This window comes from Otolemur garnettii, unplaced genomic scaffold (genome assembly GCF_000181295.1).
Source record: "Otolemur garnettii isolate 467f Iridium unplaced genomic scaffold, OtoGar3 scaffold00039, whole genome shotgun sequence".
NCBI lineage: Eukaryota > Metazoa > Chordata > Mammalia > Primates > Galagidae > Otolemur > Otolemur garnettii.
In genome coordinates, this window is record NW_003852434.1 from 102,899 (window position 1) to 119,863 (window position 16,965).

General features: G+C 34.8%; 1 protein-coding gene across 1 annotated transcript in view; it reads right to left on the reverse strand.

The window, feature by feature from the left end:
* CCSER1 (coiled-coil serine rich protein 1) overlaps nucleotides 1-16,965 on the reverse strand; it is a 639,717-nt gene that overhangs the window by 4,409 nt on the left and 618,343 nt on the right. The window contains exon 9 of the mRNA XM_023513363.1: nucleotides 9,201-9,278. Coding sequence (XP_023369131.1) covers nucleotides 9,201-9,278 — 78 coding nt within the window. The remainder of the gene's footprint in view (nucleotides 1-9,200; nucleotides 9,279-16,965) is intronic.

The following is a 16,965-nucleotide window of genomic DNA, read 5'->3' on the forward strand; positions in this document are numbered from 1 at the left end:
TAGCACTACTGAGTATAGGATCAAACTATATAAAATTTTATTCAATTTTTCAAAATTATTCTTTATAGGGATTGTGCCACATGACAGTGTGGTTGTTCAACAGAAAAAAAATACTCTCAATAGGCTTAGCATTTTCTTACACTGAAAAAGTACACCCTGAATATTGATGAATTGTTCATTTCCAAAGACTAAGAAAAGATAGAATTGGAAAGGTTGTGTTTTTCAACTTACTAGGTTGCAAGAAACACTTAATATTGTTCCAAAAATGCTACTTAGAAGTCTAAGTTTATGAGAAAGTTGATATAAACTTTAATTAAACCCAAAAAGATTAACTTTCTTCTTTACATGAGCATCAGTAATTTATGGAAACCATAAAACAGGAATTTATGGAAACCACAAAAATTACTTTGTCTGAGTATATGTTTCCTATGCTTTTGAAAGCTTTTTCTTTTATCATGGTTTTATCATATGTTCAGAAAAAATATAAATGCTGAATCATCATCTACAGACATATATATTCATATATATTTTTGGAATTTCAAATATAATGAATATTACTTTGCAGCAATATTAATAAACATATTTGACTTCATAATTTATGATTGTGGTTTGAGCAGTCCAGCAGTAATGTGTAGTTGGGCGACACTTGAGAAAATTTGAACAGGATTGCTATTAGCCAACGTGAAAACTGAGATGGACAGTTAGAAGTGATTAATGGACAAAAAGCAAGTTCAGTGATGGGAAAAACAGAAATACAGTATATAGTTTCATTTTGATAAAAAATACATATGCGAAAATGAATACACAGGGATTGGTATAATGATTATCGCTGGTTGGTAGGAATGTGGCTTTGTATTTATAAATAGATTTATAGATTTGGATTTAGTCTGTCCACTTAAAGGAAAATTTATATAAACCATGGTCTAATGTACACCAATTTTTAGCTGTCCACCTCCCAACATTGACCACTTTCTTAAGTTGACGTAATTTTCACAGACTGGAAATGTACCACATGGACGTATCTGTACAGTGGGCCTAGTTCCTTATGTTGACCAGTTTTTTACAGTTTCTTGGGTGATCAACTTACAGAGGTGTGTTTTGATATTAATTTATGCAAAGTATGATAACATTTAGCTATAAATATGCCAATAACCATTTAAAAATTATGTTAATTTAACATATTATTTCCATTCTTATTGTGCACATACAAAATTAATAGATTTGCATCTAATCCTAACTTTTATCTTTACTTTTATTGTTGGGGATTTATTGAGGGTACAAAAAACCCAGGTAACAATGATTGCATTTGTTAGGTAAAGTCCATCTTATAATCGTGTCCCGCCCCCAAAACGTGTGTCACACACTTCCACTCATCCCCCGACCCCTCCTTCCTTCCCTCTCTCTGCTCTTCCCTTCCCCCACTCCAGGAAAACAATATTTCTAAAGAAGTTGATTAATCTGAGTCCACAAAGATTTACTTTAAACAAGAACCTGAACAAAGTCTTAGAACTTTATACCAATTATGATAATTAGCTACAATTATATAATGTATCATAAATAGACAATTAGTTGCCCCAAATTTATATGTTGTGGGGTTTTATTCCAAACACGTGGTAAAAATTTCTTCAGGAATTATTTCTTGTTATGGAATACCACCAATGCCACTTAGCACACTAAATCCCTTAAAAGACTTCTAACATTGTCTGAGAAAAAGATTTAAACATCTGGAATTTACATTTCCTGTAGAGGTCGCAATTATGGGTTGAAAGTAGACGGGGGCTGGGAGAAATTTTCTTTTAATGAATGTTGACTATTCTTTCTGTCCTTTATAAACACCATCACTGAACACGATTTTCAGCAACTGTGATATACATCATTCCTAGGTAAGCTATATGAAAATGCTTGTGTATGTGCTGTTTGTTATTGTTTTTAAATTAGTATTATTTTTAATTGGCAAATAATTGTATGCATTTGTAGAGTATGATATTTTGATACATGTATATGATGTGCATTGATTAAATCAAGGTAATTAACATACCCATCACTTCCCTTTGCCTTTTTTTGTGCTGAGACATTTTAAGTGACTCTTAGTTATTTTGAAATACACAATACATTTTTACTAACTATAGTCACTCTGCTGTACAATAGATCTCAAAACTTATTTTTCTTTTTCCTTTTTCTTGAGACAGAGTCTCACTTTGTCATCCATGGTAGAATGCTGTGGCATCATAGCTCACAGCAACCTCAGACTCCAAGCAGTTCGGACGACAGGCACCGGCCACAATGCTTGACTATTTTTAGAGGCAGAGTCTCACTCTAGCTCAGGCTGGTCTTGAACCTGTGAGCTCAGACAATCTGCACGCCTCTGCCTCTCATGGTGCTGGGATTACAGGCGTGAGCCACGGTGCCCAACCTTCAAAACTTATTTTTCCTGTTTAAATAAAACTTTGTGTCCTTTGACAAGTAACTCCACATTCTCCCACTACTTTCTAATGTGCTCGGTTGTTGCTTTATTTTAATGAATACTTTTATAATTACAAGAACTTCCATAGCTGCCATTTAGGCTTGCTGTTTGCCCTATAAGGATCTCTATCCCAAATTCTCTTAACAAAAGAGGTGTCGGTTAACTGATATGAATTCTATGTGTCCATCACAAAATTAAAGACCCGGAGGCAGCCCAGGAAAGATCTGGCTCCTAGATAAAGATTCAGGATTGCAGAAAGAATCATTCAACGTAATGCTATAGTTTAAAATCACAATCGTCTATGCTCATTGTATTTAATATTTCATTCTAAAACACACAAAATAGTCATTTTAAAATACTTCTTTATATAAAAAACTGATATAGAAAAATAATATAGCAATATCCATATTTTTGTGAATAAACTAAAAATAATACTAATTTCTTATAGATTTTTAGTATTATAAAAACAACATTAGAGTCCTTTGATTTATTAATTTTTTCCTCAAGTGATTACTGAGCTTTGTTTTGTTTTGAGAGACAGAATCTCACTTTATCGCCTTGGTAGAGTACCATGGTATCACACAGCTCACAGCAACCTCCTGCTCTTGGGCCTAAGCGATTCTCTTGCCTCAGCCTCCCAAGTAGCTGGGACCACAGGCGCCCCCCACAACACCTGGACGCCTGGCTATTTTTTTGTTGTTGTTGCTGTTTTTTTGCCAGGGCCGGGTTTGAACCCAGCACCCTCGGTATACGGGCCGGTGCCCTACTCACTGCACCACAAGCACCCCCCATCACTGAGTGTTTCCTCTGTATGCTTACTTTCACGGGCACACCTTCTCTGACACACAGGATGTGCTTATGTACAATGAAGTCTAATACCTATTACAGCTTAGAATTCCAACTGTGGCTTCTCTGAAAGAAGGATGGGGTGCAGAGAGAGAAGAGCATGGGAAAATGCATGCACAAAGCAGGGAAGGGAGAAAAGAAGGGCCGGAGGGGGAGGGCGGGAGGGAAGAAGGGCCAGTGTAATTTGTGTGAGGCCCCTGAGGTTACCCAGCCTTCCTCTCAGGGCTTTCCCTCTGGAACGTGATATGGGAGGTCTGAGTCTCCTGCTCGCTCAGTCCACTGTGCTCCTCTATAGTGTGAGTTTCTTGGTGCATGGGTCTGATTCTAGGTGGAATGGTACAGAATGTATTTTTTCATACTGCACGGCTTCTAAATAAAACTAATTCTTCTTATACTTCACGGCCTCTAAATAAAACTGATTCTTCTTATCAAAGGCTCCAGGAAAGACAACACAATTTTTTCTGATTGACTGAAGGGCCTTCAATGTGTTTTGAGGGAACACCTCACAAAGAGATTTTTGATGGAGCATAATTTTCACCCCCACCTCCTTTAAGTCTCACATCTCAACCTCAGACCTATCCAGATTACCTTGTCTAAAATTTCTATTTCTATCTATTATAGTCCCGACCCCCATCCCAAGCCATGATAATTGTCCTGTCCCCGTGCTACTTTTCTTTTTTACATCGCTCTTCCCTCTTTTTAATCCATTATACAATTTGCTCATTTATTATGCTTACTGTTTATTCCAAGTATGTCCTCACCAACTGCAAGCTCTAGGCAGGAATATTTCTACGTGGTTAGTGGATGTATCTCAAGAGCCTAAGGATGGAGCCTGGCTCCTAGAGGGTACTTTGCTGGATGAAATGCACGGATGGAGTTTCAAGAGCGATGTCCTTAGGGCAAGGCCACCAGAGAAGCCGCAACTCCTTCATTAAACACTAATAAGCACTTGTGGGTGGTGATCGTGTTTCCTCATCTGGAGTTATCTTTAATGCATTATGAAAAATTATAATGCACAAGAAAACCTGGAATATTTAATTTACTTTGAAACCTGCATGGTTCTTAATTTATAAACAATAAACAGAAATACCTGCAGCATGTGAATTTAAATATACAAAGCATCCCCGAAGATGCTTTTTTCTAATAAATGCCCAAGCACATTCATATATAATCAGAAGTCCTGAATTAAAGAAAGTTGTAAACAATGAATAGAACCAAAACAGAAAGCTTTAATAAACTACAGTTTATTAGCAGCTGGATGACTGAGTCTAATTGATGGTTATTCAATTATTTGAATTGAGCTTAAACCATAGGCTGAGGTAATACATTAGCACAGCACAAAAACTTCTTCTGCTCTGTCTAATAGCTAATAAAACAATTACAGTAAAAACAAATCATTCTTATTCTTATGTGAATGTGGCATGATGAACTAATTTCATATTTTTTCGAACTCCCTGCACACTAACTGTGCCAGGAGCATCACCATTATTAAATCTAAGAAAAGTAGCACTGAAATACATAGATAATTTCGTTAAGAAGTTTCCTCAAGATGTGCATTCATAACACAAATAATATTAATATTTTCCTGGCATATAAGTAGGAAACTGCTATTCTAAAGCAAATCTCAAAATTTGGGAAGTGTGTTAAGATATTTTAAAAACAAAGAGTGGTATGAGTATCCATTACCAAACTGATATATGGTATATTCAAGCATGAATCAGTTCGATTAATTTTAAATATCCAAATGAAAACCCCTAATGATATTTACATAAACAATAATTAATAATAAAATTCTTAAAGAGAATATGAACAAACCATTGCAGGTTTGCAAGACCAATAAATACTTCTAAATAAGTGTTAAACACACACCAATGAAAGAAACTTTTTTACTTAAAAGTTTACTGCATTTGCCTCAAAACAAAATGCAAAAATCCTGTGACTATTTTAAATCAATTTCAGGCACACATTTGAAAAAAAAATACACTTAAAGTAAGTCAACACATTTAAAAAGGAAATCTTCTAGTGAACACAGAAATGAAATCCATAAAGACATCAAATTAATGGGAAGTACCTGAATTTTCTCACTGTCAGATATAAGATTTTCACAATACTTTGGCTACTCATGCTCAAATATTTTAATCAAATGTTCTTTGCGGTAGTTCAAGCTATACAATATTTACAGACAGAACATATGCTACATTGAAGTCTCTGTTTGTATTGTAGATATAATTAGAACAAACTTTCCCTACCTCTCATTGTAATCTTGTAATGGGCAACAGTGCTACTTGACTATAGCTATTAATCTTCTAGCCTGTTTTAATAACACAGGTAACACCTAAGAAATTATTCTTTGATCTTTCAATAAACTAATCTTATGCAGACATGGGAAGGTGGAAGAGGTTAAATTAGCATTGATTATTTAAGACACATTCATCATTTTTTTAACTATCTCCCTTATCACAACAACTATTGTGTTTCTAAGCCTGTATTGAGACACTCCGAATTTATTCATTAAAAAAAAATCTCTCCTTGTGCATTAGAAAGGAGCACAGGGTACACTAACATTACTTTCACGTCTCCCAACAAATCTGCTACTGGCTAGAGCAGTTTATTATACAAACCTTGAAATGTATGCATTGTAGTTGATTTTAACAGATTTTATTATAATTAATGTTTTCTACAGATTCTATTCTAGGAATCTACCTTAAGCAAAATGTGTAGTAAGATTCAAATTCCCAAAGGAATTATATTAATAGCAGAATGTAGTGTACTATATTCTAAAATTCATACTAAGAAAATATGATCTATATAATTTGTAAAGGATAATTTGTGACTAATATTGACAACCTTAGGAAGAAAGTAATAGCATATAAGAGTTATCTAGAATGCACAAGAGTTCTACAAGATTTTTCTTTTCCTCTGATAAATACTACAAGCAAATTATACATAGATATACATGTTTACGTGTATATGGCACATTTGTAAAATTTGAAATAATGTAAAATCGTATTTCTTAGGAAAAAGAACAAAATATTATATTATAAATTTAAGAATAATTTATTCCCATTGCATATAAAATATAAACAATACTTGTAATTAAGTATTTCAAAACATAGAAAATACACCCTGGTCATAAAAGAAATGATGCCATTGATCAATTATGTACTTCCAACCCTTCAACTCATCATACCTAAAATGTTCTACTTATTTCTGATTGGCTTTTATAAAATATTTCCCTCCTCACTTGTTTACAAGCAAAATCCCCTAAAGGTTATTGCCATAGTCATGTCTATTTACCTTCATAAACTTCCACGTACATATTTTGGAAATTCACTTGCTCAAGGGGATTCTTTAAGGATTCGATACCAAAAAAGTATTATTCTTTCACCTAATTCAATCCAATAAAATATATTAACCTACCACCGCAACATATGAAAGCAAGGTAAAAGCAATGAAGCTTAATTAGGGATTAAAAATGGTCATGGCTTCACTTTTTATTTCTATTTGTAGGCTTACAGAATTTCATGGAATTAGTGTAAGAAATTTGTAGAAATAAGAAAATTATGAGGCACAGAAAGGCAAATTCATGTGAGCCTGCTAATCGCTCTTGTTAGAAGGACTCTCCACAGCTTAGCTATTTCTCTCCTAGAGGTATCATTCATTTCCTCAGCAAGCAATTCTCACAAGACGTCACTAATAGTACTACATAAAACTGATAATGTTACATAAAAGGCTTAAAGATTATATTTATTTTCAATCATTCACATAGTTAGAATTCTCTCTCCCACACATCAAATCTTCGAACTGAATAAAACTGAATCCAAACGGACATTTCTCCTTTTCCTTGTTTTAAGAGCATATTACTTTTAATAAAACTGGACTTCCACAAAGATCACGTGGTAGTGAACACATGAACTACATGCTCCTGAGATTCAGATCCCATTTGAAAATGGAGGGATTTGAAGTATGTGATTTCTAAGTTAACTGGTAGTCCCCATGCTGTATGATGGTATGTTCTAATAAGATCCAGTGAGAAGTATGGGATTATTAGTGTATTTGAACAACTCTCTGGCTTGCAGAGTTATAAATAGATAGGTTATTATTTTTAAATGTTTATCATGTTTGTATATCCTATCCATATATATAAGGATATACATATTCTTATATCCTAAGGACTGATATACAAATATTTTTGTGCTGAAAAAAAGACTGTAATAGGACAAATATACTACAAATGATATAACTACTGAATCACTTTTGGTGAAGATTATACAACTATTTGAGATTCATAAAAATTATTTCTTTTTAGAAACAAATATTAACATCATTTAAATAATATATAATGCTATTACTAAAAAGTGTTTTAGTTCCAAGAGTTATACCTAGGATATTTAGATACATTAATAAGCATGTATTAAAATACATACCATAGAAACGTTTTTTAAATGCATAGTTTTTAGTATTTTTGAAATTTAAAAGTATTTAAACTTCTGAAAAGAATCTGTGCTAGAATTCAAAAGTTTGTTTTATTTCTTAAGAGAGACAAGTAGTTTTATTTTAAATATACTTAATAGGGTTTGCAAGGCAACAGAGAAGTTACAACCACACTTATGTTAGTCAATATAATAACAATATGCAGATAAAAATATTTTATTATTATACATCTTCAAAAATCTTAAAATCATCTCTATTCTATTCCTGTCAATGAAATGCTAAAAAATTACTGACAATTTTTTTTTTTGAGACAAAGTCTCACTACGTCACCCTGAGTAGAGTGCTATGGCATCACCGCTCACAGCAACCTCAAACTCTTGGGCTTAAGGAAGTCTCTCGCCTCAGCCTCCCAACAAGCTGGGGCTACAGGTGCCCACCACAACACCTGGCTATTTTTTGTTGCAGTTGTCATTGTTGTTTAACAGGCCTGGGCTTGGCTCAAACCCGCCACCCTTGGTGTATGTGGCCGGCGCTGTAACCTGGGGCTGAGCCACTAACACATGTTTTTAAGTATAAGAGGATTCTTACAAATGTTAGATTCATGATGAATACAATTTTACTTAATTTTTCATCAAGGGGAAATGTACACTTAAGAACTTAGGAAAAGTGCAAATTTCATTGCTGTGTTTAAGAAAAAAATCTCCCTTTCCTCTCTCTCTCTCTTAGAGACAAATATCAAAGTTTTCCAAAAACATCCAGTGTCACTAGAATCCAAATTATATTAAAATATGTTTTATAATTCTATTAATAGAATTTATATTAGATAGATATCAAATAATAATTTGGTAAATATCAAAGTTTTCTAAACTCATTCAGTGTTACAAGAACACATATTATTTTAAAGTGTTTTACAATTCTATTCGGACAGCTCACAACAATCATTTCATATGAAGAAAAAAATACTATTTAATAACTTTAAATTGAATAACTTTCTCTTACCTTTCCTGAAGCCCAAGAGACTAAAATATTATTGTAAAATTCTTTACAAAGTTATATTTCCTTGTAAGTGCCTACAAGTAAAAAATGATGTGCTCGGCCCTTGGTGATTGCAACTTTATTAAACTGTTAATAAACAAGTAAGTACTTTCTTAAAAATAAATTGCCTTAGTATTCTAAGATGTATTTCCGCATATCTTCAAATTCACTAATTCAGAAGACTGTATTAGAGTCGTTGGTTTAAAAAAAATTAATAAGACATCGGTATGCAAGCCAGTAGCCATAATTATCTTTTTTAGTTCTAGAAGGTATTTGGGAATTGTTTAAGAGCAAAGATGAATGGTGTGCTACTAAATCCCATTAAATCACCGCATGGACACAGCAGCAGCAGAAGTAAATAACCTGCTGGAAGTCTGAATATCAGTAAAGAAGATACAAATGGTTTGACATAGCTACTTACATCATAGCTTAGAAGTTCAGTCTGTGTGGACTTATCTACTCTTGAGGCAAAGGCCTTCTGTAAGTGCTGGAGTTTTTCCTGCAAAATGAAAAAAAAACAACACACACATTGTTGGTGAGTTATGTATCTCTCCACTTAATAAATGAAATGTGATTGGCACAATCCAAACTCCACTGTGGGTATACAACTTGCTCTGCTGGTGCATTTCAAATAAGCTTATATATTTACAGCTTTAATTTTCAGTATATGACTACTTCAATTTCAGCATTTTTTCTTCTAAGAAAGGAACCGCAGTTAAATGTTAAACACATGATTTGCTCAAACCCAAGACCAAATGTTTACACTATGTTCTGTGTTAGCTGTTTTCTTGATAGCTAACATTCTTTGATTTTACTGATCCAGTTTTAGAACATTTACATTCAATATGTGATACTGCCTAGTAGATTCTATTTAGTTGATTTCAATGTTTTTACAGCTCTTAATTTTCCTTCGGAACCCCCATCCATTTAAGAATCTGTACTTTAAGAGACTGACAACAGTATAACCCTGAGATAACCAGATAAGAGAAGTAATATCTGAACATAAGACAGAATTTCATATTTCAAATGCAAAATTAATAATTCTGAGTCAACTAATTTGACTGGGCTTTGGCTGGAGGCTTCCTTTTCAGTCCTAAATGTTTCACTTCAGATGAGATTTTGAGCTTAATTATTAGGTGATGTATTTACTGCCTGCCTGGCACAGCTGAGAGTACTGTACTCACATAACCTCATCTCAATTTTTAACATTATTATATTAATACCTATTTTAAATGTGAATCATATAGTTTAGGAAGTTTAAGTAACTTAAGAAAATTTTCTTGTGATTTTACTAGACTATGATTTCCACTTAATTTTCTTTGAAGGAGAATTCCTTTCATTTTCTTTCCTTTTGTTCAATAAAATAGCTTTTAATACCAGAATGATAAACACTGTGATTGAATTATCCTTCTCCCAGGACTAACAGAGGTTATAAAGAACGTCTCTCCCAAGAACTCTGGTTACATAAAACCCTTTCCTCCTTCCCCCCTTGTTCCTGCAGCCTCTCCCCTCACTGCCCTTTCCCTCCCCTCCCTGTTCCTCACCTAGTGCTGCCTGAGATTTGCAAAATCATCTGTGATATTTACCAAGTATATACAGAATTTAAGTCAATTTAGGTTGACTTATTGATAAAAAAAAAAAATGCAGTGCTATTAGCATCTCATCTTCCAATATTCCTAATCATAAAACATCTAGTGCTACTGTGCAGAGAAAAATGAAACCCCAATTACTTAGGATGACGTCATATGAATGGTGCAAAATTTTAATTGTTTGACAAAGACTAATGAAAATGTGGCTGTATTTTCCAAATTAAATTCAAAATTAGCAGGAGCAAGTTGTATTTATTGAGACTTATATTAACTGGCATGGGGGTGAGAGAGGGAGACAGAGTAACAGGTGAAGGAAACAGTAATGTTGGGGATCGTAGAGAGATTGTTTAGAAAAGCCTCATTATCTAGTTTTGAAATAGACTGGAATTTTAAGTATGAAAAAGTAAATTGCAGTTGTTTTTCATTTTTTTGAAAATTTCAATATTTAGGGGTACAAATGGTTTTTAGTGACATGGTTGTATTGTACAGGGATACGGACTGGGGTTTTAGTGCACCTGGTACCTGAATAGTGTACACTGAACCCAGTAGGTAACTGTTCACCCCTTACCCCCCTCCTCCCTTCTGAATCTCTGGTGTCCATCTGGATCCCACTCTGTGTGATCACGCATACCCACAGCTTAGCTCCCGCTTACAAGTAAGAGCATGCTGTATTTGTTTTTCCATTCCTAAGCTACTTCACTCTGGATAATGTCCTCCAGTTCCACACAAATTGTTGCAAAAAACATGATTTTTAATTGCTGGGTAGTATTTCATGGTTTACACACACACACTACATTTACTTTATCTACTCACTGGGTGATGGGCATTTAGGTTGATTCCATGTATTACCAATTGGGAACTGTTGCAATAAACAAATGAGAGCAAGTGTCTTTTTTTAATATAATGACTTCTTTTCTAGATAGTAGTGAGATTTCTGAGTTAAATTGTAGGTCGATTTTTAGTTCTCTGAGAAGTCTCCATATCGCCTACCACAGAGGTTGTACTAATTTACATTCCCACCACAGTGTACGAGGTTCCTTGCTCACCACGCCCATGACCATACCTATTATTTTTTGACTTTTTTATAGTGGCCATTTTGACAGGGTAATGTAGTATCTCACTGTGATTTTAATATGCATTTTTTGATGATTAGTGATATTAGGTATTTTTCTTATGTTTGTTGGTCATTTCCATATCTTCTTTTGAAAAATATTCATGTCTATTGCCCACTTTTTAATGGGGTTGTTTTTATTTCTTGTAGATTTGGTTGAGTTCCTCATAAATTCTGAACATTAGTCCTTTGTTATACGCAGTTTGCAAATATCTTCCCCTATTTACTCTGTCAATTTACTCTATTGATTATTCGTTTGCTGTGCAGAAGTTTTCTACCTTAATTAAGTCCTATTTATTTATTTTTGTTTTATTGTATTTGCTTCAAGTCTTACCCAAATGTCCAGAAGAGTTTTTCCTAGGTTTTCCTTAAGAATTTTTGTGGTTTCAAGTCCTACATCCAAGTCTTTAACCCATCTCCAGTTAATTTTTGTGCATGATTGAGAGGTAGGGATCTAGCCCTGTTCTTTCTCTTTGGGCTGTTCAGCTTTGTCAGCAGCATTCACTAGCATCCTCTTTCCCAGTGAATGTTCTTCTCTGCACTGTCAAAGATCAGTTGACTGTAGGCACGTGGTTTGGGGGAGGGTTCTCAATTATTTTATAGTGATTTGTGTGTCTACCATTATACCAGGATCATGCTGTTTTGCTTACTATAGGCTTGTGGTATAATTTGAAGTCAGGTAATGTAATACTTTCAGATTTTTGAGAATTTATTCTTTATATTCAGGACAGCTTTAGTGGGGGGGGGCTCTTTTTTCATTCCATATGAAATTTAGGATTGGTTTTTCTAACATTGTGAAAAATGGCAACTTGATGGGAATTATACTGAATCTGTAAATTACTTTGGGCAGTATGGACATTTTAACTATATTTATTCTACCAATCCATAAGCAGGGGATATTTTTCCATTTATGTGTGTTATCTATGGTTTCTTTCATCAGTGGTTTGTAGTTCTCCCAGCAGAGATCTTTCACCTCCTTGGTTAAGTATATTTCCCCGACTTTTTAAAGTTGATTTTACAGTTATTGTAAATGATATTGAGTTGCTGATGTGACTCGCAGCTTGGTTGTTTTTAGTATATAGAAATCCTACTGATCTGCGTACATCAATTTTAAAACCCAAGACTTCACTGAATCCTTTTACCCATTCTAGGAAGCTTTCAGAGGATCTTTAGGGTTTTCTAGACTCAAGATCACATCGCTGGCAAACAATAGTTTGACTTCCTCTTTTCTGATTTAGATGCTTTTTAATTCTTTCTCTTGTCTGATTGCTCTGCTGGGACTTCACAACCATGATGAATAGAAGTGGTGGTGAAAGTGGCCTCCTTGTCTTTTCCCGTTTCTTAGGGGCAATACGCTCACTTTTGTCCATTCATTATAACACTGACTGTAGGTTTGTCATACGTGGCTTTTATTATTCTGAGGAGGTATGTTCCTTCTATGCCTCATTATTAAGAGTTTTTTTTTTTATCAGGAAGTGATGTTGGATTGCACTGAATGCTTTTTCAACATCTATCAAGATATATGGATATTAGGTTTAATTTTGCTTATATAGGGAATCACATTTATTAATTTAGGTATGTTGAAGTATCTTTGCATCCCTAGGATGAAACCCACTTGATCATAGTTAATTATCTTTTTATATATGTTTGGATTCACTTCGTAGCACACTGTTGAGGAGTTTTGCATCTATGTTCATCAGGGACAGTGGGCTGCAGTTTTCTGCCTAATAGAAACTAGCAGATTAACAACTACCTGCTCATTTGAGAGAACAGAGTCAATCAAATTTAAGAAAGAGAGAGGTTGGGAGCAGGTTCAGCAAGTTCCCATCCAAAAGGAACAATGGCTTGGTACATGGCACACTTCCTGGGTGTAGGAAACAAATTGGACTTTCCCCCACAAACACAAACAATGTAACCTAATCCTGTGACCCACATATTAATCTGGAATTTAAAGGGAATGGTGATATACCAAGTCAATGCCCCAGAGAGGATGGAGACTGTGCTAAAGAATTGGAACTATCTTAACATTCAAAATATCGAATAAATGGCCATGAAAATATTTTAACTAAGTTTCAACAAAACTGATTAAATACATCCATCACTTTAAATAATATGTAAGAAAAGGAATCAGAAAGAAGCAGTATGGAGAAGAGAAACAACTGACGTGTGCATCTAAACTTTGCCTTGACCACCGCCGCAAGCAGCCCTTACCCATGTGCTAACTCCATCCCACACCACTCCTCCACTCCCAAACGTTACCTTCCTCATCTGCCTTAGTCACTTGAATGGGTCGAGATATTTACCAACTGAAGAACTTTTAATGTACTATTCCCTCCATCTGGAATCTTCTGCTTATTAAGTGTCATTGTGTTAGAGGTCTTCTTTTTAAATAGATTCCCATGTCCAGGTACTTCTCTGTCTTAACCTCTTTTTTGTACTGTCTTTCATTTTGACTGAAATCTGTCTGCCTATATTTGATCTGCCTTCTGCATTAGCATTTAAGTTCCCTACAGCAAAGACCATGTCTATTTTGAGCCATGTTGACTCCACACTGCCTTATGCATTTTTGGTACATTCTAGGTGCTCATTATTTCTTTTAATAAATGAAGAAGTAGGTAAATGAGAGAACAGGGATGAAGTTTGAGTGGCCTTGAAGAGCAGCCTGTGAACTTGACATTATGCAGAAGCATTTGCTCTATGGAAGGCGATATTGATGACATGACTGGTCTAACAAAATGTATGGCCTTTGTATGGTATATAAATTTAAGTAGGGACATATTGGAAATGAAATATGAACAAAAGGAGATTTTCTAGTAAATTTACCCTATAAAAATACTTTCAGATAAAAGAAGGGGGGAAGAAAGGCAGGATAGAGTCCAGAAAAGTGAAACTATTAACAGGAAAAAAATCAAATCTATGTCTGAGCATTTGATGGTGTAACATCACGGGAGAAATATTTATTTTATGCACAGACTATGACTTCTTTTTTTCAAGAGTCTTATGTACTCCAATCTCACTCTTGCCTGAATTTTATATTGAAAGAGAGAAATTAATGAGGTGATTCATTTGAAGAAAGTAATTAGAGGAAAAGTAATTAATGTAAATGTGTCTTCTAGAGAAAATAAATCCAGAAGAATTTTTTTGATGAATCAAGTCCCGAACATTCCCTCACTAGCAGAATCTTGGTCTAAACATATAGATTCTATTTGTCAAGGCAATCTCTATTCTGCGGGCCCGTATTTGCACGAGAGACTTCTGCTAAAGTATGCTTATGGTTGCTATTTCTTTCTCTTGCTTCATCCATAAAGTGGAAGGTGACCTTGGGATAAAGAAATACGCTCTGCTTCTTATTGACATGACCTGTACACAGAATGAAATCTCAGCTTGTCCAGGAATAAGTTTACAGGCTCTTGCTCTGTGGGAGAAGCCTACAATTTTCCCTATATGTCAGCAACTCCAGAAGGTCACTTCAGTTCAGAGAAGAATGTACTGGAGGCTCTCATGAAGCATTCCAATCTAAGTTTGGATAGCATTGTATGATAATTCAATTTTTCTGAATCTTCTATTTTGCATTTAATTCTTAATTTAGAAGGGGAAAGAAAGGTGTTCCTTAGTGTCCTTTTTCAAACCTCAACACACACACACACACATAAATACATGCACAGAATAAATTTGGAAAAATCGAGTTTAATATACATATTGGAAAGATCAAAAAGAGTTGAAGTAGCATTAATACAAAAACCATAAATCCTTAATTCAACCTTTAGAATTGTTTCTACCATAAAATCTGCATCATTAAAAACAGAAACCTGTCTGCAATATTGAGATTGACATCTTAAAAATAGAGCAAAACTTCCTCCATATTTTTCTTGCCTGCATTTTTTATTGAGGACAAGCAGGATATAATATCCTGCACATTTTTTCTCTATGGTTTAAAAATGAGATTCCTGCATTGAAGAAAAGATTCATTTTAGGGTATTGGGAGAATTTTAGTGGTATGGATTTAATTTCAATTTATATAAAAATGCTGATAATAAACTGTAAAGTGACACAAACGTCTTCCAGGCAGCCATTCATTAACAGTAATATGCTGAGGACAGCATCCAGAAACAAGATCGCAAACAACCGCCGAGTCAGCATGCATTATAGGTTGACCATCAGCTAGAAAACAACGAACACCCTGAATCAAACGTCACCCAAGTGTAGACAGAAACCGAACTTCACTGACAAGCTCAAGAAATTCTGCATGCCATGAAATGCATTATCCTTCAATTTCCCTTCAGCATACTCATAGGCAAAAATAAAAAATAATAAAATAAAACCCTACATATAGGTATATGTTATTTGAATAGTAAAGTCTAAGAAAGCAGAGAACCTGAAGGGATTCTACGCGACTAGTGGAACTCCTCAGTTGCCCTGGATGTCTGTTGATTCATCTTTTGCAGAAATGGTGAGCAAAGACAGCTGAAGCTGACAATCCCGACAAATGTTTAATGAGCATCTATAATTTAATGATTCATCCTTCTAGTACGTTTAACTATGCAAATTATAATGTTTAGTTTTTCTTTCTGTATAATTTTTTTTACAATATATATTGTGTTATTTTGCATCTTTTATTCAGAACTATTTCTATGCGAGTTTTGGCTAATTGTTCACACTGAGCCTTTTTAGAGTCCAACTGTGCACCTAGCAGAAGAGGTGCAGGCTGTGTGCACAGGACAGTGGGATGCAGGGAGGACTGTGCACAGTGCCCTCATTACACTGAGGGTGATCTGAGAAATGTCATGTCCCTTGCTGCTTTATTGCTTCTAGTTCATAGAGTAGAGAGCCTTCTAATAAGAAAACACACCGATAAATATAAAATTACAAATTTCAGTAAGTGATACAATAAGATGCTAATTCAAAGAATAACAAAGACATCCCCTATATTTGTTGGTCAGGTGGGATTTACAGTTGACATCCTTCTGGTTATCATATGGAAAACAAAATGAAGGTACGGAAGGCATGACAAGAACGGTATCTGGAGGGTAATATAATAGTCTAGAAGAAACTGTTTTCTCAAAAATGACAGAGTCTATCTATTTTCCAGACTCAAAATAGGAGCTAGACTCAAGTCAGTATTAATTGTACGGTAGGATGAGGAAAAGGGTAAGATCAAAAACAACTGCCAAGTTTCTCTTCTGGGCAACTTGGAAGGCTGCTGGTGTGATTTCTGATGTACCGAACACCACAGGAGAAGCAGGTTCGGCTGGAGACAGTAGTGAGTGGGAGATCAAGACACAGGATGACTGAAAAGAAGGGTGAATGGGGAGATGCTGGGCACACTGGAGAGTGAAGTAACTGTGCCCCATGCAGCAGGTGTGTGACGGTGCAGGCACATGAGAGTCTGAATTTGCTGAACATTATAAACACCTCTGGTAACTCTGCTAACACTAAGAATCTTTACATGAATGTGCTCATCTTTAATGGGCTTTTTTTTTTTTTTT